General features: G+C 36.9%; 1 protein-coding gene across 2 annotated transcripts; it reads left to right on the top strand.

Annotated features, from left to right (window-relative positions):
• Positions 1 to 502: 502 nt before the first annotated feature.
• On the top strand, positions 503 to 24251 carry LOC145105349 (putative LRR receptor-like serine/threonine-protein kinase At1g07650). Of its 2 annotated transcripts, none has more exons than XM_079042470.1 (24): positions 503 to 836; positions 1015 to 1192; positions 1355 to 1426; positions 1511 to 1579; positions 1679 to 1750; positions 1858 to 1929; positions 2031 to 2102; positions 2228 to 2296; positions 3496 to 3567; positions 3663 to 3734; positions 3817 to 3888; positions 4016 to 4081; positions 4219 to 4275; positions 4364 to 4429; positions 4505 to 4540; positions 4629 to 4669; positions 4751 to 5127; positions 5345 to 5477; positions 21485 to 21625; positions 21721 to 21839; positions 22004 to 22214; positions 23180 to 23417; positions 23511 to 23661; positions 23745 to 24251. In XM_079042470.1, exons 1-24 carry the CDS (start codon positions 716 to 718, stop codon positions 24084 to 24086), a joined length of 2919 nt encoding a protein of 972 aa, XP_078898596.1. In that variant the 5' UTR covers positions 503 to 715; the 3' UTR covers positions 24087 to 24251. The 2 variants fall into 2 exon arrangements, with proteins under 2 accessions (XP_078898596.1, XP_078898595.1); XM_079042469.1 differs by having other exon boundaries at positions 504 to 836; positions 5345 to 5543.
• Positions 24252 to 27105: the final 2854 nt, after the last annotated feature.

Raw genomic sequence — 27105 nt, 5'->3', positions numbered from 1 at the left:
TGGCTTCTTCCCAATGATAGAGATAAAATCATGTTCATATACTAATGTATTAAATTAAATATTAAAAAAAACAAGAATGATAAAAAAAATTCATTTCATGTTTTGGAGGTGTTAAATCCAAAAAAGAAAAAAAAAATCTTATTTTGAGTGCAAGTTGATTTTTTTTTCGATCTGTCTAGTTTTTTTTTTTTTTTTTTTTTTTTTTTTTTTTTTTTTACAATCAAGAGGGACCAAATTGGCAGTTTACAAACGATTTATTTATTTATTTATTTAGAAAATATGATATTTTAGAATTTATGAAGATTAAATATTATATTCATATAAATATAACATTTTGATGTTTAAAAATGAGATATCAAAATTTTGTAATATAAATACCAAAAGAAAACCTTTTAAAACTAAATCAAGATTGTCAACTTGGAGGTGCTATAATTTTGGAGACCGATAACTATACAAATTACAAACCGACAATGATTCATTACAACTTTCAATGCCAGCAATACTGAAAATCAACATTTTTCGTCTTGGATGGCTCCTTTCTTCATAGTTAATAGTGCGAGGATTGTAATTATCTTTAAAGACAAAGTGCATTCAATATTGCAAGCAACGTGTTTGATCTTATGTCACATTGAAGACCATAGGCAAAGTTGACTTGCAGTGCGTTTAAGTATTTACAGACATTACAAGAATTAATCGTGTGACTGTATCAGTTTAAATGTTGATAATGTTCGATCCAAGTTCAATACTTTCATGTATTCTCACCTTCTTGTCTACAATTCTTTTCTTTTTAGTAACTGGTATTCAGGCACAAGCCAAAATTCTTCCTCGAGATGAAGGCAAGTTTTTAATAAAGTTTGATTCTTCATTCTGTCAAAATAACAGGTGACTTAATCCTTGTTTATGTGTGAATAAGACCTCAAATATAAGATAATATGTGAACCTTGACTATTATTTCAAAAGGGATAAGATATAATTAGCAACAGATACCCGAAAGTATTTGATGTTATTTTGCAGTGAATGCACTTCAAGAAATAGCTAAAGAATTGGGAAAAGAGGACTGGAATTTTGACCTGAACCCATGTGATGGAGATCCCAGTTGGAACACAAATGTGCAAGACCCAAGTTCTCAGTATAACAACAGTGTTGTTTGTGATTGCTCGTATCCTGCCAGTGTTTGTCACGTTGTTGAGATGTATGCAGTTTTGTTTCATTTTTGGTTACTTTAAACGAATCATCTATTATGGTTACATATATAGATCACTCCACTGTTATCCAAACATAAGTTCCTCTTACTGGTATGAATGTGGAATTTGTGTAAACAAAAATTAGAGGCCTAACTTATCCTTTTGAACAGATCTATGAAGGGGCAGGATCTTGCAGGAGTTCTTCCTCCATCCCTGGCCAAGTTACCAAATATCAAGATAATGTAAAACAAAGTTTTATGTTTAAAAAGATATATACCATGCTTCAATATATCATGATTCATTACAACATGGGTTGCTTGTTGCAGTGATTTATCGTTTAATTACCTAAATGGCACCATACCTCCTCAATGGGCATCAACAAAGCTGGAATTCATGTGAGTTAGTTATACATGAATCTCATCTTTCGATCTCTAAGTTTATTGATATCTATAAGAGTTCCAATTTCCTAACGATTAAAACTTACTGTAATCCAGATCTGCTACGGCTAATCGCTTGACAGGGAGTATTCCAACATTTTTGGGCAACATAACCTCACTTTTATATGTGTATATTCTCTCTTTCTCTCTCAAATTTTTATGATGATACTTTATATGTAATGTTATTACATTCTTCATGTTGGTTTCTGTTTAACGGATAATAAAATGGATAACAGGATACTGGAGAACAACATGTTCTTTGGAGCTGTTCCTGCTGAGCTTGGAAAATTAAAAAATTTAACATCTCTGTAAGACCTTCTTTGTGTTGTAGCTTTACTACAAACTTTTTTGATTGTAGCTGCTATGGTAACTACTGACTAACCGATACATGTTTATTCTGAAATTGTAGGGTCTTGAGTGCTAATAATCTCACTGGTAAATTGCCGGAGGAGCTTAATTCTCTGACCAATTTGATAGAACTGTATGCACAATGCACCCTTCCCAAAAAACATTATAGTATAAATTTTCATGCTATACACTAGCTAGAAATTTATCTTTCCCATTTTGTAGACTCATAACTGCTTCTCAGTTCTCACCTTTGTGCAGCCGGCTAAGTAGCAACAACTTCAGTGGGAAAATTCCAAACCTTGGAAACTGCACAAAACTTCAGAAATTGTAAGTTTTTTATTCAGTATTGCTATTTGTATATCTCCAACAAGTTTTCAACGCCCTCCAAAAAACTAAAATGAAAAAAGAAAAGAAAAATACTCGTGTCTTCCATGATTAAAACAATAGATACTCACTAAAATAACCAAAATGGAGGTGTTGTTTCACAAAATGATCACATTTTCGGAAACTATTACAAAATACTCACCCCTTTTGTATAAAACATTTCCACCAAATTAATAAAAAGTAGTTGGGATTCACGCAAAGCAATTTTACAAGTTAAATTATTTTTGCCAAGTTCATTTTGCAAAATAATTGGTAACTTTGTGATATTATTTTTCTTTCAAAAAATTATCATTACATGGTATGACTTCTACAATTTTGGTCATTTCATTGAATAACCCTTATTTCAATGACTAATATGCGTTATTAGCAAAATAGCAATAAGAGTATTTGTTCTCATTTATCAGGTGGTCAAACATTTTTAGGTCATGTGTTCAATTTCCCCTGCCTCGTCACCTTGTCCAGTGGAAGGAAAACTAATTGGCATTTCATTACCTATACAATATTTTTCACATTTTTATTTGAAATCGAACATTATGGCGATTGTATTCCTACCATTTCCCCTAGTGCTATGCGAAAACAATCATCGGCAAGAAATGAAGAAATTATAGTTGCTCAATACCCCAATACCTATATCTATAATTACAATATCTATCATCTATAATTACTCGATTGTTATAAGATATTATTCTTCTTTATCTTCATCATATTAAAACCAAAACCCTATATATATGGGGTAAGACGGATGTATATATTCGCAGTCTAGCCTCCACCCAAAGGTAGACGACTGCTTCCACAGATGACTCGGACATATAAAATGAGGACCCTTATTTTTATTAGGTTTTTACAAACTTGACTCATATGTTTTTATTACGATAGTTTAAAAAATTATAAATTATATTATCAAAAATTGATAACCAAAACAGATTATTCATGTATATAATTAATTATCCAATTATACATTGAAATAATCCTTTTATTAAATGAAAAAATTACATTAAACACACATCACCAACACTATATTTAGTGTTGGGTTAGAGCAACTTAACACCACATGTTAGTGTGGCGTTGGAGATGGTGCTTAGATTAGTTATTTGATCATTCTTTTTTTGCTTACTGCCATTATTTCTATCTTCTATCCTCAGAGAGATCCAAGGTAGTGGTCTAGAAGGACCAATACCTGAAAGTCTTTCCTTCTTGAGAAATTTAACAGAACTGTAAGTTAAACATATACTCCCTCCATAGGATCTTCAGTTCTTTCTATTACTGCAGTAAGTACTAATCAACATGTCTTTATCTGATACGTGTGCAGACGAATTTTTGATTTAAGTGGAGAGGGCTCACGGTTTCCAAATCTGAGTAGGTTGACAAGAATGAATAAGTTGTAAGTGATAGGGTGTAGAAATCTATTAACAAGACTTTAATTTCAAAACTGGTACCTTCATAAACTTTGGTGGATGTTGCAGGATGTTGAGAAGCTGTAATATAACTGGGAGTATTCCGGGTTATATATCGCAAATGTTCAGTTTGAGACATCTGTAACTCCTACCTCTTTAGACCATATCCGTTAACAGTATCTTCTATATTTCTACATGATAAGCTTTTTTGATTTCTATTAAAATTTCCTGAAGTATTCTCTCTATCTATTTTCATATACTTACACAGAGATCTCAGTTTCAACAATCTGAATGGTGGTATACCAGATCTAAGTGAACTGAATCTTGAAAAAATGTAAGAAAGATATGCATTTACTTTTTCCCTGTATGATTTTCTTCAAAACTATTATTTCTCTTGATTGCAGAATCATATATGTTTGCAGTAGTATTCTACTCTTGAGTATCTTTGATTTAGTGAAATGACTTGACTAGGTATCTGACTGGTAACTCCCTAGACAACAGTTTTCCTACATGGATCACCGGTAATCTGTATGTTTTTTTGACCCTCATTTTCATAATAAATTTTCTTAGAAGATGTGTTTGTTATAGTAGTTCATAGGCATGTACTGTAATGCAGTGTAGTAGATCTTTCCTACAACAACTTCAGTAAAAACACGGTACCACGAGTTTGTGGCGAATCACTGTAAGTTTTAAAAACTCTAATGTTCCCTTCATGTGCACATCTAAATTAAACTTAAAGTTTTATTTCCTATATTAGGAACTTATTCAGAAGCTACTCTAGTGGGAATAACTCGTAAGATTATAACACTACTATTATTCTTTAAAATGAATGGAAATTAATTATATATAATAAGAGGTATCTGATGTTTGGTTTGATGCAGAGACCTTGGGAAATGCCTTAGCACCCGTCCTTGCTTAAAGGGTGAGCAAAATGCGTCCTGATAATGATTTGTTTCCATAAAAATTGAATGGAACTCGTTTGATCTATTTTATGTTTCTCTAGACTACTATTCAGTTCATATAAATTGTGGAGGGCCACTAGTTACCATTGGAAACAAGACATATGAAGCAGATGAAGATTCAGGTGGACCTGCAAAATTTGTTCCTTCAAGTGATCATTGGGGATATAGTAGCACAGGAAGCATGTGGTCTGCTAATGACAGTGTTGCAAATTATATCGAAACTAATGCATCTGTACTCACTATGAATGGCTATGAACTTTATACGAAGGCTCGCCACACGCTCCTGTCTCTCACTTACTATGGTCGTTGCTTAGCAAATGGAAAGTATACTGTGACTCTGCATTTTGCAGAGATAGTTTTCAGAGATAAACAATCTTACAAGAGTCTTGGAAGACGTGTTTTTGATGTTTATGTTCAGGTTGAATATTCTTTTTTTCCTAAACTTTCACAAGTGGACTATTTTCATACTCAAAATAGATCTATGATATATTTGTATAAATCCTGTTCGTGAAGGCTTCACATTTGATCTCCAAATTCAAAGACATTTTTACTTAATAATCAACAAGAATGAATGGTGCAGTTCCTTTAGTTTTTATATTGTTGTATTTTTATTTGTTCTTTTCTCCTTTTTACAGGGTGTAAACGTATTGAAGAATTTTGATATCAAGATTGAAGCAGGCGGGGTTGATAAGGAAGTATATAAAACCTTAAAAGGCATACTTGTTACAAATAAAACATTAGAAATCCGGTTCCAGTATGCTGGAAAAGGTACAACAGCTGTTCCAATTAGAGGAGTGTATGGTCCTTTGATATCTGCCATTTCTATGGTGGCCGGTATGTATATTCTCCACATATTTTGAAGTTTAACATACAGTAAGTTACACGAGTGGTCCCTGTGGTATGGGGTAATTTACTTGTGCTAGAATGTAAATATTACATATATTAGTTCTGGCTTAATTAGCTCATTGGCCCGTAGGGTTTCCTTTGTCTAGGGATCATGCCTTTATTTATAGTCTTGTACCGCTTCCTTGTAAATAATATAATCAATAAGGTATTTTCACCCTCAATCTATTATTGTTTACATGGTATAAGAACGAGGTTTAGGGTTGGAAGGTTTTTTGTGTTAAGCATCGATCGTGAGAATCATCAAAAGTTTTCCTGTCTAACATTAAGAAACGATACGGTATAAATAGAGATGAAAACTATCTAACCCTAGAGCTATTTAAGTATACAAATCTAATTTACAGGAATAACAATTAAATACAGAATAAACTACATAAATAATATTTTGACTAATACACCTCAGCAGTCTGAGCATGGGGAAGAATGCGCAAATTGGTCTTGAATCTCTTAAACAAATCTCTAGGTAGACCTTTTTTGAAAATGTATGCATATTGGTAGTCGGCAAGGATGTGTAGAACCTGGATGGAACCAATACCAACCTTGTCCCGCACAAAATGAATATCAATTTCAATCTGTTTAGTGTGTTGATGATCGATAGGGTTGCCTGATAGATATACCGCAGAAACGTTGTCACAAAATATGATGTTGGCATCACGTGTTGGAACATATAGCTCAAGAAGAAGGTTATGGCGCCAGGTGACCTCTGTTGTGGTGTGTGCAACACCTCGGTATTCAGCTTCTATGCTAAAACGAGATACCATGTGTTGACGTTTTGAAGACCAAGTGATAAGGTTATCTCCCATAAAAACACAATAAACCGATGTTGAGCGTCTTGAATTGGGACATCCCCCCAGTCGGCATCAAAATAAGCAGTTAGCTTTGAGGACTTGGAGGGAGAGATTAGGAGAACATGAGAGGTTGTTCCTTTCAAATATCACAAGATACGCTTGAGGAGCTGGAAATGAGGTTCGCACGAAGCATGCATAAATAGGAAGACCGGTTGAATAGCGTAAGCAATGCCGGATCTAGTGAAGGTGCCATTAGTTAGAAGGGTTACATCCATTGCACTTAGCTTAAAATCAGTGTCACATGGAGTGTAGCCTGGTTTACAGTATTACATCTTAGCTCGAGCATTGATATCAGATGCATATGCTTCCTGAAAAAAAAACAAGTTTCTCGATTTCTGTTACACGTTGATGCCTAGAAAATGATGCAATTCCCCTAAATCGGTCATGGAAAACTCCTTAGAAAGAGACGAAATTATGTAGCGAAGGAGTTGGTGATTGGAGGCGGTGAGAATGATGTCATCAACGTAAAGTAACAAAAAGGTCATTTGGTTGCCTTCTTTATATATAAAGAGAGATGTGTCACATGAGGAACTGTGAAAGCCACAAGATTGAATAAAATTTTCAAATCATTAATATTAGGCACAAGGGGCCTGGTTTAGTCCATATAAAGATTTGCGTAGACGAAAAACAAATGATGGATTGGACCGATTTGTGAAGCCCGGTGGTTGGTACAAGTAGACAGTCTCGTTCAAGTCCCTGTGAAGAAAGGTGTTTTCAACGTCCAACTGGTTGATTGGCCAATTTCTGGACACAACTAAACTAAGTACCGTGTGAATGGTGACAGGTTTTACAATGTGGCTGAATGCTCGTTGTAATCTAAGTCAATCTGTTAACATTTCTCATTAACAACTAATCGTACCTTATATATTTGAAAGGAACCATTTGCATGAAACTTATGTTTTATAGCCACATGCAATTAATGATGTGAGTATTAGTAGGCCTTGGAACCAGTTCCCAAGTATTATTGTCTATTAAAGCCTTAAACTCGTTGGCCATGGTATAACGCCAATTAGGGTGAGAAAGAGCTTGAGTGAGGGATTTTGGTATAGGTGCGATGGACGTGGTGTGTAAAAGGGATGAAGAGTTGGGCTGTTGGGAACGAGCTTAAGAGTGGGATTGCATTGGGTGAATGGACCGATTTATGATGTTGGAGGTTGTAGCAGTAATGATTGGATTGGGGGACTGTTGGTAAGTTTCAAATGTTGGTTTGGTGGTGGCATGTTGTTGTCGAGAATAGGGGATCAGAGTGGGCGGATTTGGGGGTGAATGGTAGTGGGTGGCGGAGGTGTGGTTGTCAGAGTGGTGGTGTTATTCTCAATAGTGGTAGGATGTGGGTATGGGGAAAACGGAAACGCAAGAGGAGAGGAGTCATCTTGTAAGAAACAGTAAGACTTGGGAGTTGTTTCAAACAGGGAATGGATTTTCATCAAAGGTGACATGATGAGAAAGAATTATTTTACCGGTTTGAAGGTTCAAGCATTGATAACCCCTATAATCAGGTGGGTATCCCCCACTGGGTGGAATGAAGAGAGAGTTTATACGGTCTATTGGCTGATTGATTTGGATAACAGGTGCACCCGAAGACACGTAAGTGATCATAGGTTGGGTGGTTGAGGTAAAAAGCAGAGAGAGGGGTACAATTTTGAAGGACTTTAGTGGGAAGGATGTTGTTAAGGTAGATAGAAGTGTGAAGGGCTTCAACCCAATAGGTGGGAGGGATTGAGGCATGAGTTAGGAGGCATAACATGATTTCATTAAGCCTTTTGATTATACGTTCATCCTTCCCATTTTGGTGGAATGAAGAGAGAGTTTATACGGTCTATTGGCCGATTGATTTGGATAACATGTGCACCCGAAGACACGTAAGTGATCATAGGTTGGGTGGTTGAGGTAAAAAGCGGAGAGAGGGGTACGGTTTTGAAGGACTTTAGTGGGAAGGATGTTGTTAAGGTAGATAGAAGTGTGAAGGGCTTCAACCCAATAGGTGGGAGGGATTGAGGCATGACTTAGGAGGCAAAACATGATTTCATTAAGCCTTTTGATCATACGTTCATCCTTCCCATTTTGGTGGGATGTTTGAGGACACGAGAAGCAAAATTGAAACCCATGAGTAGAGGCAAAGATTTTAAAAGATGTGTTATCAAACTTGCCTCCCATGCCACATTGATAGGACTTAATGGAGCAATGAAAGTGAGTGCGAACAAAGTTGTGAAATTGAGTGGACTTTGTGAAGGTTTCTGATTTGAATTTAATGGGGAAAGCCTATGTAGAATTAGTGAAATCATCGATTAGGACCATGTAATACTTTACCCATTATTACTTTGAATTAGAGATGTCCACAAATCACAATGCAAGATATCAAATGGCAATATGGCATAAGTGTATTCGAAAGAGAAGAATTAAAAGGCAAACGTTTATGCTTAGATAATTGACAAGAATTGCAAACATTCAAGGTATTTGCCCTACTACATGAAACAAAATTGGAACAACTAAGGAAATCTAAAATATGCAATCCCGGGTGACCTAGGCGATCACGCCAAGTAACGGTAGAAGGTGTGGTGAGCAAAGCTGAACTGGAATCACTAAAACTGTTGGTGACAGGTATATGTGACAGGATCTTCCCAATCTTGAAGTCCTTCACAGAAAACCAAAGGGATCAAATTTAACAGAGGACCAATTATCTAACAGATATTTACGAACGTAAATAATATTTTAATGATGTTCGGTGAATAGAGGACATTGTTAATATGAAGTTTGTAAGGGGAACTGGTATGGATTTAATAGGTGTAATACTTGAAGACATGGAAACCACACCTGAATCTAAGGATCCAAATCAACTAGATTAAGCTCACCTGGATGGGGCACGAACAGGTTGTTGTTGTTCCTAAGGAGAAGGGACGGGCTTCCAAGGAGTGGCCCACCTAAGGAGTGGCCCACCTTGTTGAGTTGGATAAGGGCATGGAGGAGGCGGAGCCCAATAAGGTGGCCAAAACTTATTAAATTGCACTGGCCAAGAAGGATAGGGATTGAGAGACAAAACAACATGGGGTTGACTAGCAGGCTGCTGCCCCATCCCAGCAGGTGCCCAATTGGGTCTGCGATTCATAGGCCTAGTTTGGCGCCGGTTGACACGGGGCTGATTGTGAGGCTGTTTGCGACATTGTTTCTCAAACGGATGGGTGCGTAGCTGCTGTTCAGGGACAACAACGACAACAATCGGTTGTTGTGGTTTGCAAGCTTGACATCTCTGATGTTCAGATTGAAGCATATTGCAGGGTTCTTCCCAGTGACGTAATTGCTGATTAATGACAGAACCAATTGTGTCATATTCTGTGGGTAATCCCCGGACAAGTTGCAGAACTAGACGGTTTTCAGTGACATAGCTTTCCACATCTGAAAGCTTATCAACGATTTCTTTGAGCTTCTGGAAGTATGATTCAAGAGAAGGGAGATTGGTTAGCTTCATATTGATGAATTCGTCTTCCAGAGCTGTTGCATGGTAGCCTTTGTTGTTCAAGAAAATGTTCTTGATTTGTGTCCAAGCTTCGAATGCAGTGGACTCAGTTTCCAAAATCCTAACCAGAATTTCGTCTGACAGTGACCCGTAGATCCACTGCAGAATGATGGCATCGATTTTATCCCAATATTCAAATTGTGGGTTTGTTCTACAAGGGGTTTTGTGCTGTCAATATGATGAAGGACATCATACCTCCGAGCATGATATAGGAACAGTTTAACCCATGATGAATACGGAACTTTTGATCCATTTAAGACACGGATTTTGTGTTGTATGTTAGTCACGGAATAAACCAGATGAAGAGGTTGATGGGTTTTACTAGATAAACCGTATTTTGCATCGGGCATGATGGTACTCAGAAAAGATGACCACGGAGAAATAAAAGTGATGAGGATAGGAGGATCGTGATACGGCTGTATTGAAACTTCAACGGCGATGACAGGTCTGAAGAAAGTTACCAGCAGCAGTGGTTGAGATAGAGTACTGTTACTTCAGCAAAACAATGCAGAAAATAAAAGAATCCAAATGCAACAAAATAAACCTTGACAGCAATTAACCTTTCTGTTTGTATTCCCGTTTTGCCCTTAGACCCAAGAACAAGCAATGACAACAACCAAGATAAATAAAGTAAATAGAGAATGAAGAACAACAGATTTAACGTGGTTCAGCAATAACCTGCTTACATCCACAGAAGAGAGAAAACTTTTGTATTAGGTTAAGAAGCAATTTACCTCACTTATTATCCCCTGTTACAAGACTTACGTTCCTATCTCTCTCTACAGCTGAAATTAGCATATAAGCAACATACATGGGCCTACAAACAGTTGGGGTATTAACTGGGCCATTTAACTCAAAACAGTTTGGGCTGACCCAAGTCAACTCAAGCTAACTTCTTGGGCTGACCACTTACAATTCTCCACCTCGAACAACATTTGATAGACCTCAAATTTTGTACGATACACCAAACAAGAAGTTGCACACCTTGATATGTAAAACTCAATCCGGCTGCACCATTTCACCATGGTTGCCTACGTACTCACATCTGGGATCAAGCCACCGTAGTTCACTTCACCGGGTGAAAACTCCACCTCACCCTGACACCGCCCTGCAATGTCATTGCCCTCAAGGGCAATCAACATTGATTAATATTAAGCAAGTTCAAGCAATGCTTAAACTTGCCACCTGGTACCACCTTGGTTAACATGTCTGTTGGGTTCTCATCGGTGTGCACCTTCATAAGAGAAATATCACCATCCTCTATGACATCTCGCACAAAATGATATCTGACATTTATATGTTTGGTACGAGCATGATAAACTTGATTCTTAGCTAAGTGAATTGCACTTTGACTATCACACCACAAGTCTTCATAATCTTGCTCAAACCCCAAATCATCTAAAAAACCCCACAACCACAGCGCTTCCTTTACACCTTCTGTTATAGCCATATACTCAGCTTCTGTAGTAGAAAGCGCTACTGTTGCTTGTAGCATCAATCGCCAACTAACAGGAGCACCATGTATTTTGAACACATAACCAGTAGTAGATCGACATCTATCCAGATCACCAGCATGATCTGAATCCACAAATCCAGTAATTCGACATGTATTTCCACCAAAGCATAAACCAATATCAGTGGTCCCTTTCAAATATCTCAAGACCCATTTCACAGCTTCCCAATGTCCCTTCCCTGGGTTTGCCATGAACCTGCTGACCACACTGACCGCCTGTGAAATATCTGGACGTGTACACACCATGGCATACATCAGACTGCCGACTGCACTGGCATAAGGCACACGCTCCATGTACGTCTTATCTTTTGTTGTAGAAGGAGATTGTCTACTAGAGAGCTTAAAATGTGGAGCCAATGGAGTCACCACTGGCTTGGCATCTTGCATCCCGAACCTCGCAATGACCCGCTCAATGTAGCCTTTTTGGCTCAAGAACAATCGATGTTTCGTCCTCTCTCTTCTAATCTCCATACCTAATATTTTCTTGGCAATTCCCATGTTCTTCATCTCAAACTCTTTACCAAGTTGAGATTTCAGACTATCTATCTCCACCTTGCTCTTCGAAGCAATAAGCATGTCATCCACATACAAAAGAAGATAGATATAATCACCTCCATGAAGCTTCCGCATGTAAACACAACAGTCATACAGACTTCTGGAGAACCCATGCTTCAGCATGAAAGAGTCAAATCGCTTGTACCACTGTCGAGGAGATTGCTTCAATCCATATAGTGATTTCCTCAAGCGACATACCTGACTTTCCTTATCAACAACCTTGAATCCATCAGGTTGATGCATATATATTTCCTCATCCAATTCTCCGTGCAAGAAAGCGGTTTTTACATCGAGTTGTTCCAGCTCCAAATCACCATGAGCAACAATACTCAACAATACTCGGATGGAAGTGTGTTTCACTACCGGAGAAAATATCTCATTGTAGTCTACTCCCTCTCTTTGTGCAAACCCCTTTGCTACTAATCTTGCCTTGTACCTTGTACCACCGAGTTCGGAAGAATCCTCCTTTTTCTTGTACACCCACTTACAACCAATAGCTTTCTTTCCTACGGGTAATGGGACCACCTCCCAAGTTTGGTTCTTTCGAAGAGACTCCATCTCTTCTTCCATAGCAGCCAACCAACTCTCATTATTGCCATTCTGAATAGCTTCCTTGAAGGAGACCGACTCATCTTCCTCCATCGAGAGTGCATACTCAACCAAACTTGCATGTTCGTAGTGTTTCAAGGGTTGATCAGACCCCAACTTTTGAACTTTCTTATATGCTCGCCTCGGCCTAGTAAAAACCAAATTGTCCCCGAGCTCTTGTTCCTCTGGTTCGTGTACATTTTCTTGCTGAACCGTCTCATGTTCAATATCACCGTGAATACCACCATGATCTTCCTCGTGAACACGACTAGAACCTTGTTGGCTTTTAGGTTCTATATCAACTACTTGAGACTTGACCGTCTCAATGTCATCACCATTTGGGACCGTAGCTTTTGAAGAAGCTACATTGGAGTTCTCATCAAAAGTAACATCTCTGCTGATTATAAACTTGGAATCTTCCAAACACCAAAGACGATAGCCTTTCACACCTGATGCATATCCCAAGAAAATTGCCTTCTTGGCTCTTGCTTCAAGCTTTCCCTCACTAACATGATAATAGGCTGTGCACCCGAAGATTATGAGTTTCTCATAATCTGCATGTTCCCCTGACCATACCCTATAACGTACATTTCCATCTAGAGACGCATGAGGAGACCGATTGATAATGTAGCAAGTTGTAGCAACTGACTCTGCCCACCATTCTCTGCCCAAACCAGCATATGATCGCATACACATTTATCTCTCTCGCAATGTACGATTCAGCCTCTCTGCGACTCCATTCTGCTGTGGTGTTTTTCTAACCGTCCAATGTCTAGCAATTCCTTCATGATCGCAAAATTTCTTGAAGGCACCTTCTGTATACTCTGTACCATTATCAGATCGAAGTGTCTTCAATTTCTTGCTTGTTCTGTTCTCAACCATTGCTTTCCACTTCTTAAACATGTCAAATACCTCATTCTTGTGTTTCAGAAAGTAAATCCAAACATACCTAGAATGATCATCCACAAAAGTGACAAAATATCTGGAACCTCCCTTAGAAGTGACTGAAGCCGGAACCCAAACATCTGTATGCACATAATCTAAAATTCCTCTGCTTTTGTGTTTGCTTGATTTCAACTGAACCGGATGTGCTTTACCGTACACGCAATGCTCACAAAAATCCATGCAAGGCTTCTTCAAGTTCTTCAACAAACCTTCTTTACTAAGCAGATCAAGACCCCTTTCGGACATATGCCCAAGCCGTCTATGCGATAACCGAGTGCTTTCACATGGGTCACCACCACTACCATTTGTTCCAACTGCTACGCCATCTGTCACAGTTGTACCTGAAAGAACATAAAGGTTTCCTTGACGAATACCTTTCATTACAACCAAAGAACCACGAACAACCTTCTTTACTCCTTCCCATGTAACTATCTTACACCCACCGGAGTCCAATACACCTTCAGAGATAAGATTCTTTCGCAACTCAGGAACATGTCTCACATCCAACAAAGTTCTAACCACTCCATCATGCATTTTGATTCTAACAGAACCAAGCCCAACCATTTTACAGGAATGTTTATTTCCCATTACCACGGTTCCATCATCTAAGCTCCTATAGTTAGTAAACCACTTCCTATTTGGGCACATATGGTACGAGCAACCTGAATCAATAATCCATTTACCAGAGATTTCTTCATCAGAAGTGACAAAGTAACAATCATCGTTGCTTTCTTCTCCCGAGGCATAACTAGCTTCTTGCTTCTCTTGTGCATTTCCTTTGTTGTTGTTGTTGTTGTTGTTCTTTTCTTTGTTCCATCCTACTCTCTTATTAGGACAGTTTGCTTTGAAATGTCTAAGCTCACCACACTTAAAACACCGCCTTTCATCAAGAGTTCTAGATTTAGATCTAGACTTTCCTCCTTTGCCTTTTCCTCTCTCATTACTTCTACCTCTTGCAAACAATCCTTGTGCCTGGTCTTTGTTACCACTAGCAGCAGCCATGTCACCGGTTGCAATCTTTCGAAGATCATCCGCTAGAATTGATGTTCTAGTCTCATCTATCATAAGACTGTCACCCACAAGCATCAACGTTTGTACAAGATTCTCATAAGACTTTGGCAACGAAAGAAGTAGTAAAAGTGCTTGATCCTCATCTTCTACCTTCACATCAATGTCTGTTAAATCTGATATACACCTATCAAATTTACTGATGTGTTCCCGGATTGAAGAACCTTCATCCATTTTGCAAGTAAACAATTTGGACTTCAAATAGATCCTGCTTGTTAGAGTTTTCGTCATGAAGTTTGCTTCTAACTTTTCCCATACCGCAGCTGCCGATTCTTCATTACCAACCAAGAAAGCAACATCCCTTTCAAGGCATAAAATGATCGATGCTCGTGCTTCAAGATCTAATTCCTCCCAATCCTCATCGGATATATCTTTGTGCTTCTTTGTCTTACCCGCCAAAGCCTTGTGTAACTTCTGTGAGATTAATAGATTTTTCATTTGCATCCTCCAATAAGAAAAATCATTCTTCCCATTGAACTTCTCTAACTCATACTTCCCAACTTTAACCGTTCCGCTTGTAGATGCCATTTACCCGCTTGTTTCAGAATCTGCCTCTCTCAGGACTTTTATCGAACACCTTGTGTGCAGAACACAAAATACCACCTAAATACCTCAAATCTGAGCTCTACCACCCGGATTTGATATTAAGCTCTGATACCAATTGTTACTTCAGCAAAACAATGCAGAAAATAAAAGAATCCAAATGTAGCAAAATAAACCTTGACAGCAATTAACCTTTCTATTTGTATTCCCGTTTTGCCCTTAGACCCAAGAACAAGCAATGACAACAACCAAGATAAATAAAGTAAATAGAGAATGAAGAACAACAGATTTAACGTGGTTCAGCAATAACCTGCTTACATCCACAGAAGAGAGAAACCTTTTGTATTAGGTTAAGAAGCAATTTACCTCACTTATTATCCTCTGTTACAAGACTTACGTTCCTATCTCTCTCTACAACTGAAATTAGCATATAAGCAACATACATGGGCCTACAAACAGTTGGGGTATTAACTGGGCCATTTAACTCAAAACAGTTTGGGCTGACCCAAGTCAACTCAAGCTAACTTCTTGGGCTGACCACTTACAAGTACAGAGCAGTGGGCTCTGATACCATGTGAATCATCAAAAGTTTTCCTGTCTATCATTAAGAAATGATACACTATAAATAGAGATGCAAACTATGTAAGCCTACAACTATTTAAGGATAGATAGCTAAGTTACACGAATTACAATCAAATACAGAATAAACTACATAAATAATATTTTGACTAATAGGTCGGCGACTGCCACTATTTCACGGCTACAATTCATGTATTGTTCATCGGTTACTGTTCATAAATACTATTCACGTACTGCTCATAAATTACTGTATACCGAGATTTTGGTATCGTTCAGCTTTTGAGTTTTCTGATTAAGTCAACTTGTGAGTGTTCTGTTTATGAGTTTTTCAATTTGGGCACCCTGTGAGTGCTCATTGGTTCTTTTGCCGACATCGTGTGGAATTCTAATCTGATTCTCGGAGAGATTAGAAAATGACTATGAATTGTCAAGAAATTCCTATTTCTAGTTCTGGTTCTGAGATTATACTTGAAATTCATGCTTCTGGTTCTACTTCTAGTTTTGGTCTGTTACTATTACTATATTTGCGAAACAGAATTCTTGATTTTTTGGATATGAAAATTTACATTCGTTGGTGGACGCTTTGCGGAGACGGTCAACTCTACTAAATGTTTGTTACCTTCTACCTCCAAATGGATCATCAATCCAGGTGCTTCAGATCACATGACATGTAATCATCATCTTCTATCTGATTTACACACTCATACATTGACATCCCACGTTACCATTGCTAATGGGTCTACCCCTCAAGTTCTAGGATCTGGCACAATTCATCTTGCCATTCTCTGTTTAGCCTCCCTAATTTCTCATTTAATTTGCTATCGGTTAGTAAAATTACTCATGGATTGAATCGTAGTGTCACCTCTTCTCTGATCATTGTGTATTTCAATATCTTTCAACAAAAGAAATAATTGGTAGAGGACAAGAATCTGGTGGACTTTATGTATTTGAACCGGAGGTATCGAAATCCCTAATAGGATTGATGCCATTATCTACGTTTGAAATACATTTTCATTTAGGTTACCCATCTCTTCAAAATTTGAAGAAATTATTTCCTCAATTTAGTCATTTATCATCCCTAAATTGTGAGTCTTGTCAACATGCTAAACATCATCATGTTCACTTGAGCCCTAGATTAGAAGTCCCTCAAGTTTGTTTTCCTTGGATATTATCACCTTCAGAAAGGTTATATGTTTTTTTCTCCTACACTCAATCGTTATATCATTTCACGAGATGTCAGTTTCCTAGAGAAAGTACCATTTTTTCCGATGACCAACACTTGTGATCAAGGAGACAATGACGATTTGTTGTTGTACATTATACATGTTTCTGAATTGAATGTAGAGTCTCCCATTCCATCCAAATATGAGCACCCATCAGAGCCTGTAAGACCGCCCATAATTCATGTGTATAGTAGGCAACGAAAACCTACATCAACTCCCGGTCCGATAAAATCTTCATCTACAAGTCCAAGTATTGATCATCCTCCTGCTACGAGTGATCCACGATCTTCTGATACATAGGATCCTGAACTTGATGTTCCCATTGCCATAATGAAAGGGGAGCGTTCATGTACTTACCCTATATCCTCTTTTGTTTCTTATGGTAAACTATCTTCAACTTCACGCACGATAATCTCTACACTTGATAATATAACTATTCATCAAACGGTTGGTGAAGCTTTGAACCATTCTAGATGGCGGGATGTTATGATTGATGAGATCAATTCTCTTGATCAAAATAATACATGGGATTTGGTAGACTTACCTGCAAGTAAAAAGGCAATAGGTTTCAAAATGGTTATTGACTGTGAAACTCAATCCATATGGATCTGCAACTCGTCTAAAGGCACACTTGGTTGCTAAAGGATATGCTCACACTTATGGGGTAGACTACCCCGAGACATTTTATCATGTAGATAAGGTATCTTCCATTTGATTATTAGTTTCATTACCTGCTACTTATGATTGGGTGGATGTGAATAATGCCTTCTTGCATGGTGATTTACATGAGGAAGTTTATATGGAAAAACCACCTAGGTTTGTTTCTCAGGGGGGGTATGTCAGAGTTTGTAAATTACGTAAATCACTGTATGGTTTAAGTCAATCCCATCGGGCCTGGTGTGGACGGTTTAATGATGTGGTGACACAGTTTAGCTTACGAAGAAGCTCTTATAATCATTATGTTTTCTTTGCTTTATCGTCTTCTGGATACATTCAATTAGTGGTATATCTTGATGACATAGTGATTACTGGGAGTGATGAAATTGAGATCAAGAAGCTGAAAGATTTTCCTTCATCTCGGTTTCAAACAAAGAACCTAGGTCCTATAAAATACTTTTGGGGAATTAAAGTCTCTGGTACTCGAAAAGAGATTTGTTTGTCTCAGCGGAAATATTTCTTGAATATTTTGAAGGATTCTGATATGATTGAAACACTTGCGAGTCACAAATGATTCCAAATATGAAATTGAAAGTAGATGAAGGAGATCCACTTGAGAACCCGTAGAAATATAGAAGAATTGAAGGAAAATTAAACTACCTGACGATTACACGTCTAGACATTGATTTTTCGGTGAGTGTTGTAAGTCAGTTTATGTCATCTCCACGAACCTCTCATTGGGATGCGGTTAGTCATATTCTAAAGTACTTAAAGGGTGCTCCTTGTCATGACATCTTATATCGAAATCATGGTCATCGAAGGGTTCAGCGATTCCGACTGCTAGGCGGTCCACTACATACTGTTGTGTGTTTGTCGAAGGAAATCTAGTTTCATGGAAACATAAGAAACAAAATGTCGTTTCACGGTCAAGTGTTGAATCTGAATATCGGGCTATGGATCAGAGTACATGCGACCGGTATGAAATCTACCGGATGAACTTGGTTTAGCTCAATCGAAACCAATGAACTTGTATTGTGATAATGAGGCGGCTATCCATATTGTAAATAATGTTGGGTTTCACGAAAGGACTAAATATATCGAAGGAGACTGCCATTTCACACATGAAAAGCTAGAAGATGGAACCATCTCTACTCCCCACGTTCAAACATGAAGTCAAGTAGCTGATGTACCAAAGCTTTTCCTGGTTCGCGGGTCTCTGCTATTTGTAACAAGTTGGGCATGATTAACGTCTATGATCCAGCTTGAGGGGGAGTGTTAAAATGTAATTATTACATATATTAGTTTTAGCCTAATTAGCCCATGATCCCGTAGGGTTTCCTTTGTTTAGGGATCCTGTCTCTATTTATAGTCTTGTACCTCTTCCTTGTAAATAATATAATCAATAAGGTATTTTCATTATCAATCTATTATTGTTTACAATATGCTTAGTCACTTACTCTTTTCTTAGCCCACTGAAATTGGAAGTCTTGAACCCTCTTCGACGCTCTTCAAGCCACCATTTTTTAGATCTGGTCACCGATTTCTAGATCCAGCCACCGAGCCTAGCACCAAAACACTGAAAACCTCTTGACCGTTGTCGTGACGCTGCCATCAAACATAAACACCCTTCTTCCTCTCTCTCTCTCTCTCTCTCTCTCTCTCTCTCTCTCTCTCTCTCTCTCTCTCTCTCTCTCGGGAACCAAAATTCGATCTGAGTTTTTTTTTTCTCCAAGTCATGTTTCAAAAATAGATAGAGTAGAAATTTTTGAAAAGCATCTCTTTAATCTAGGATTTATAGAGAGGGAGGGAAAAGAAAGTCAATTGTATGTTGGAGTTCCTGAGTTAGAAAGAAAGTAAAGGAAGATTAGCAAACAAATACCCCTTGATAAGCCTACTTTCTTCCAAATCCCTCCAATTGCAGAGGAATATTACAGAGAAGATCATCCTTTATCTTCTCTTCTATTCTCTCCAATTCATTTCAAAAAATAATCGCGGGAGCAAGATAATGCCTCTCTTCTTTCTGGTTCTCTTCTCTTTTTAAGTTGAACTCGGGAACAAGGTGGAAAAGCTTATCTTTCTTCTCTTTTTAAGTTGAACTCAGAAACAAGGTGGAAAAGCTTATCTTTGGTCTGGGTTTCTTGTTGAAGTTTTTGAGAAGTGGGTTTTCTAAGTTTTTACAACTCTACTTTGTCCCCTTAAATTTGTTAAAAGTTGAATTTGACCTTCTTCTTTGTACATTCGATTTTCATTTTAAGCATATGGGCTTGATTTACATTAGGTTTGAAGTTCATTCTTTGCATCTGCATTTCATATACTGGGTAGTGGAAATAATGGTAGGTATAGGTGGAGGTGGTACCTGGTGGTGTCAAATTCTGGTTCGAATGGTTCGATGTGGTATTTTTTCCGGTGGAATATGTGGTGATGATTTACTCGCGTGGCAAAGGTGATGTTGATTTACTCTGGTGGCATAGGCGGTGGTAGTTTACACTAGAAATAGAGGAACCAAATGGGTGGAATATGGAAGGGATTAAGGTTGTGGATGTGTAATTTACTAGGTTAAATATAAACACATGAGAAGTTGACAAAGATAACCACTTCCCTACCCCTCATGCCAAAAACTAACCAAAAAAAAACATAGTTTCCGAAAATGACCAAGCAGCCCGCAGAGAGGCCTTTGTGGAGCCACGTGTCATCAACCAATGGTCTCTCTCTCTCTCTCTCACTTTGTTTTTTTGTCATAATTTTTTTCCTTTGTAAAAAAATTCCGAAAACACTAAAGTTCTTAAAATTTAAGTCTCTACAAAATGAGTATAGTGATGAAAACTTGAAAAAATAGTTTTTATTTTTATTATTTCTATAAAAACCAGAACAATTTACCTTCAAATAAAATAAAATTTTAAGGGATTCTATTATTGACTATATTAGTAATTTCTTAAAAAGAAAAGGTTATTATTCAACGTGTTTATTATCCTTAATTTGTTATGATTTAAAAAATGTGATATCATTCAAAATGTTATGATCCAAAATGTTATGAACCAAAATTTGTTATCAACCAAAATATATCGTAAAAGACTTTACTTGGGTTAAAAATGATTTGATCCTAAAATATAATGATTTAAAATATTTATGATTTTAAGTTTTGATTAAAAGTATTATAATTCAAAGTCGTATGATCCAAAATTTGTTATAAACAAAGTCTACAACAAAAATTAAAAATATATATATTTTGGTTTTTATATAAATAAAATTTAAAAAATAAATCTTTTATCAAATTTTCATTACTATGCCCATTTTGTAGATAATTAAATTTTAAGAACTACCGGAAATTTCAGAATTTTTTGTAAACAAAAAAAAGTTATGATAAAAAAAGTGGGGGAAGCCACCAGATGACATGTGGCTCTACAGAAGCCTCTATGTGGGCTGTAGAGGAGTCTCTTCGGACTGGGTGGTCATTTTTGGAAACTATATTTTTTGGTTATTTTTTGGCATGAGAGGTACGGAAGTGGTTATATTTGTCAATTTCTCTAAATAAATAACATTAAATTAAAAAGGACATACATAAACAAAAAAAAATTAAAAACAAATAAATAAGGGTAATATATTCTTTTTTATGTCTGACAGAGATTAATGATGCTACAAAAACATGTAGTAAGTTAAAAAAAAAAAGTTAGGGGCCAAGTCCCCTAACCATAGGGACCATCCGTGTAATTTACTCTTTTTTTTCACAAACAATTACCATGTGTGGTGTATGATTGTCATTTCTATAATAATAATAATAATAATCTATTGTTAATCTCTTCAAGTGACACACTGTTACTAATATATATTGCTTTCATTAGAGTTCAAGCCTCCAACTCATGGCAAAAAATATACGTTTGTCATCATTGGAGCGGTGGCAGCATTTTTCTGCCTCGGTCTCATAGTTCTTGGCATCGCATGGAAGAGGGGTTACGTAGGGGACCAAAATTCAAGAGAAAAAGGTGTTTGATTGCTAGTTAATTAAAATTTTGCCATGTACTTGTTTGTAGTTTGTGAAGTACATTTATTTCATTGGTAAAATATTCTTTCCCTGTAGACCTAAGAGGATTGGATTTGCAGACTGGTGCATTCACATATAGACAAATCAAGGCAGCCACTGACAAGTTTGCTGATTCAAATAAACTTGGGGAGGGTGGTTTTGGATCGGTTTACATGGTAACATTGTACATGCATTAAATTTTCTTTTTGACAATTCACATTGTGAAAAATCTACAGAACTTCACTTGGAACGTTTTCTGATGTAAAAATATAAAATATGAAAGAAAATAAGAATCACATTGAGAATACATCTACTTCCTAATCTAATTCATCAATTACAGGGTACCCTATTAGATGGAACTCCAATTGCTGTGAAGAAACTCTCTTCGAAATCAAAGCAAGGAAATCGTGAATTTGTTAATGAAATAGGCATGATAGCCGGTATACAACACCCAAATGTTGTAAGGCTATATGGCTGTTGTGTCGAAGGCAACCACCTTCTCCTTGTTTATGAGTACATGGAGAATAATTCTCTAGCACATGCGCTATTTGGTATTCTCCTTTCAATCTTCTTCTTAAGTAGCAACTCCCTCACCCTATACGAAATTTGAAGTTTATATTTCACTTTGTACATTAAATATGTAATCATTAGTCAAATTTGTAAAATAGTAAAATATTGTTTAGTAATGGACCAAAGTCAGAGCTCTCAAGCATAGACTCAACCCACCAACCCAACCAAATTAACTTGACTGGCTTAATTGAGATTTTCAATTCGTTTAATTATTAAATAGGTCGACCCACTCAGCCCATTTAATCAAATAGGTTGTGTTAGGTTTAAAACTTTTGAATTGTTTCCAGCCTGCCAATGCATTCAAATACATATTTATTGTTATTTTATATATTATTTTTATCTTATAAATTATAAAATACAAAAACAAAACTCCAATGTCTTAGAAATTTAGAATGTTGTCTCGATAATTAGGTTGTAGTTATATACTTATTTTATCTGCAACTTTGAACAATTATTTGGGTTTGTTACTATTTTAACTAAATGAGTCAATCTAACATTTTTTTTTTCTAAACTTTGAAACTTAAATGAGTCAATCTAGGGCAATCCATTTATCTAACAGACTGGGTTGAGAAAAAGAAATGGGTCAACTTGATCAGGTCAATCCTTTTATCTAGGGATCTGGTTGAGCTGGAAATCTCAACAGTTTAATTAAACAACTTGGGGTGCATCGATGAAACTCGCAACCTGTTTATTTGAATATAAACAGGTCAACCTGCACCCACCCAACATGACCCATTTCCGGTTTAACCAAAACCAACAACATGAATATTATAATAACGATAGGTAGCTATAGGTTTGAAAAATTGCAAAAGAACGAAATGTTACAAATTAAGTTGGACATCCCAAAGTGTAAACTATGTCGTCTTTATTTCCACAAAGAGAGTCTCTCTTCCATTTACAACAAATTTCTAAATTTAAGATTTAAAATGCATTTATGAAATATCAGAGCACAATAACTCTAAATTGGAAAGTGATTGGCCTACAAGACAAAGAGTTTGTGTTGGCATTGCAAAAGGTTTGACATTCCTGCATGAGGATTCGGTGCTCAAAATGGTTCATAGGGACATCAAGGCTTCAAATGTACTCTTGAATGCTGACCTTACACCAAAGATCTCAGATTTTGGTTTGGCCAAACTTGATGAAGAAAAAAACACTCACATTACCACTAGAGTTGCTGGAACTATGTCAGTAGTTGTCTTGTTGTTCCTTTTCTAATATTATAAAGCTTATTTTACTTTTAGTTATACATTTGCTCAATTTGCTTTTGGTACTCACAGAGGGTATATGGCACCAGAATATGCATTATGGGGCTACTTGACCTACAAAGCAGATGTATACAGTTTTGGGGTTCTTGCTCTAGAAATTGTTGCAGGAGAGAATAATATTAAATATCGGCCAACTGAAGATTATTTTTGTCTTCTTGATTGGGTAAACCTGTTTATAAAAGAACCATAGTTCGATTTTTCCCCACAAATCCCAACTTATTGACTTATCTGTTTCTCCTTTCTAAGGCGGTTGTTCTGAAACAAAAGGGGAGTTTGATAGACTTGGTGGATCCAAGATTGGGCTCCGGATTCAACAAAAAAGAGGCAGTGAGGATGATCAAAATTGCTCTATTATGCACTAATAAGTCCCCGGCTCTTAGGCCTACCATGTCTGAAGTAGTTAATATGCTTGAGGGTCGTATGAAAATCAAGGAACCAAACATGAAAGTAACTTTGTCTGAAGAGGAGCTTGTGATTGGAGAAATTGGAGGGACGATTAAAGAGATGAAACCTCATGAGTCTGTTCAAACAGTGATTTCTATTGAGGCAACAGCTTCCAGCTCAAACAGCCGGCCTGTATCCCAATAGTAAAAAATTCTGAAAAATGTTGACATGTACTAGAGTAAGCATTAGTATCAAAGTCAAGTTCTTTATACTACTATAAATGAGATGTTTATATTTCATTTTAAGGATTTTGAATATCTTGCTGTAACACTAATACAGTATATATGAAGCATCTAGTTATATACATGTGTGCATAGAAACAGTCTTTTTGAAAAAAATTGTTTGATACATTTCATCAAATCTTGGTTGGTTGTACAAGAAATTTGCCTTCAGAGGGGGTGAGTGTCTGAGTGGGTGATGTGTTAAATTGTTAATGGTTGACGGTGGTGGTTATTATGTTCACAGTGAAGATGGTGAGAGCGACGGTTCTCTTGGCAATGGTTCCAGTGGGGTATAGGTGGGTCCTACCTGATAATAAAAAATAAATAAGAAAAATTAATAGGAAAGACAAAACTATCGGGTGTAAGTTTTAGGGACCAAATCTTTTCTTTTCTTTTCTTTCTTCTTTCTATGCTAATAAATGAGTATTTTTTGTGCCACGTGTCACTCTATTAGCCTTTCTCAGAAATTTTTCCCGTTTACGTATATGGTCATCAACTCTATCAATTCTTATTCCATTCATTTAGATAACACACATCCCATAAAATCAGCAACTAAATCATAGAAAATAATAAAATCAGCAACTAACTCGCAGAAAATCTTGGTTCCATAATGTATTGCTGATTTATCAAATGAATCCCTATCACACCCATCTCATTTGAATTCAAAATTCGAAACCACCTCTCTCTTTTCTATTAATCGTTTTTTTTTTCCATTGAAATAGGTGAATTCGATCAGACGTGCAGATACTTCATCTTGAGATTTTACTCCACCACTGTTGGACCTCAATCACCACCAGCAACCACCACACCTCCATATCTCTTTCTCTCACTCCCTACACTTCCTAAATCCATTTCCCTATAATCATATTCAGTCTCCAACATACAAGTTTCGAACTCCACGATACGAACAAGAATAATACATCCGTGCCCCTTTCTCTTCACCAGCTTCTGACTTTTAGACCTCTACATATTGAGTTTTTTTCAGTCAAAAAGGTAATTCCAGACTTCTCAAAACTTGATGAATGATGAGTTTTTCTTTTCTATTTTAACTTCACTTACCCCTGTTCTATAAAAATTACAACGACATTTTTTCTTGGTATTTGTGAGTTATAATTACCAATTTGTGCATTAAATGTGGCATTGTTATTACTGTAAGGTTGTAAAGAGCATTGTTCATTTGAAATGTTAGACATTAACGTTCCAATTTGTATACTGGTGCAACTGTGCAAGAAGCTTCAATGATCCTGAAATGGTTAATTTTAGCAGAGGAGACATGCCTATTGGGCTTTAACCCTCCTGACATGGTTGTAGAGTTACACCAAAGAAGGGATTCAATCCTGGAAGAATCTTTGGCAACTCATTTTAAATAGAAGCACTGTAAGACAAAAGAACACCGTGGAATGTTTCATTGAAAATGCCAAAACAAGTCCGTTTCAAAGGATTTTCGATCATAGTGACAGGTAAAAGGCAACAAAATTTTGATTATAAGCCTTACATATTTCATAATGTTAACTGCCAATTTTGATGGAAAAACATAAATAAATTAATAAAAAAAAAGTCATGTAATGAAGTAATGAACTTTTTTCTAACATCTTGGGTTAATGGATCCTTGAACAAAAAGTCAAACCTTTCCGATTGTGACAATGAGTTTATATTTGAAGGGCCATAAATTTAACTTAACAATTCAGTTGAATTGGGTAACGAACACGAAAAGAGATTGCATTAATGGTGGTAGAGGTTCACCGCACTCTACGTCCAAATTCACTTTGGTGGATTGTCGGACATTAATGCATGGAATTAATTGATGGCTAGAACTCTATATATAGAGTTAAGTGAACCAAAGAAAAAGATATAGAAAAAGACACACCATATAGAAAAGATAGTGAGGTAGATTATTTTTGTGCCTAGGGTAAGGAGTAACTCTCTCAAATGAGAGGTCATGGGTTCAAGTCTCATTAGCAGACATAGGTGCTGCTTAGGATTAGATTAGGACTAGGATAGTTTGCCATTTCAAAAAAAAATTATTTTTGTGCAGAGTTTTTCGTTTGACAGACAAAAATACGAGTTATACCTTACGGTGAGTGTAACACCCGTAAATTTGGGCTAGGCATTTAAGATATAATATAAGTTTCGTACTAAAGTTTATATTATTTCTTGAAACGATTACATAGATATTATGCCTCTTATATTAGGCTACATCACATGATACTATATAGCTACTTTGTTGATCCTTGCTTCTAATCCTTTGCGTTGTCACCTGCTTCATCAAGGATCATCTGGAATGCTCTCGCCTTCGGCCTTGGTGGTACGTTTGGCCTTGTAGCTCCTTCTCTATTTGGGCAATCTTGCTTGAAGTGTCCTTCTTCACCACACTTAAAGCAAACTTCTCTCTTGGTTGTGCATTCGTTGGCATAGTGACCAGTCTTCCTGTATTTGAAGCAGGTAACCTCTTTAGAGCATCTCCCAATGTGCTTCCTTCTGCACTTGTCACACCACTTTTCTTCATTACTATTCCCATACCTTTTGTTGTTGGGGTCAGACTTCAGGAACCTATTTTTCTTGTCGGATCTTGAAGACCCCTAAAACTTCCTCTTCTCGCCAACTTCGGCTCTCCAGACCCTTTTCCGTATCTGGGTCTCGACACTCTTAGCTGCTCTAACGACTGTCTTCAAAGTAGTTGACATTTTGACCATTGGGCCAAAGTCCGTTGGCAATCCGTTAGCAAACATATCTATCTTGGAGAGTTCAGTAGGCACCAAGTAGGGGAATAGCTTCATCCTCTCGGTGAATGCGGTGGCATACTCATCAAGACTCATCTTCCCTTTCTTCAGGTTCTGAAACTCGTTGTTTAGGTATATCAGATCTATCACTGAGCAGTATTGCATTTTCAACTGATCCATGAATACTTCCCAAGACATCCACATGGCTTCTCCCCGTTGCAT

The sequence above is a fragment of the Lactuca virosa genome, chromosome 4 (assembly GCF_052849685.1).
Source record: "Lactuca virosa cultivar CGN04683 chromosome 4, Lactuca_virosa_CGN04683_v6, whole genome shotgun sequence".
NCBI classification, from domain to species: Eukaryota; Viridiplantae; Streptophyta; class Magnoliopsida; order Asterales; family Asteraceae; genus Lactuca; species Lactuca virosa.
The sequence above is the reverse complement of the archived record's forward strand: the minus strand, read 5'-3'. Positions and strand labels throughout refer to the sequence as shown.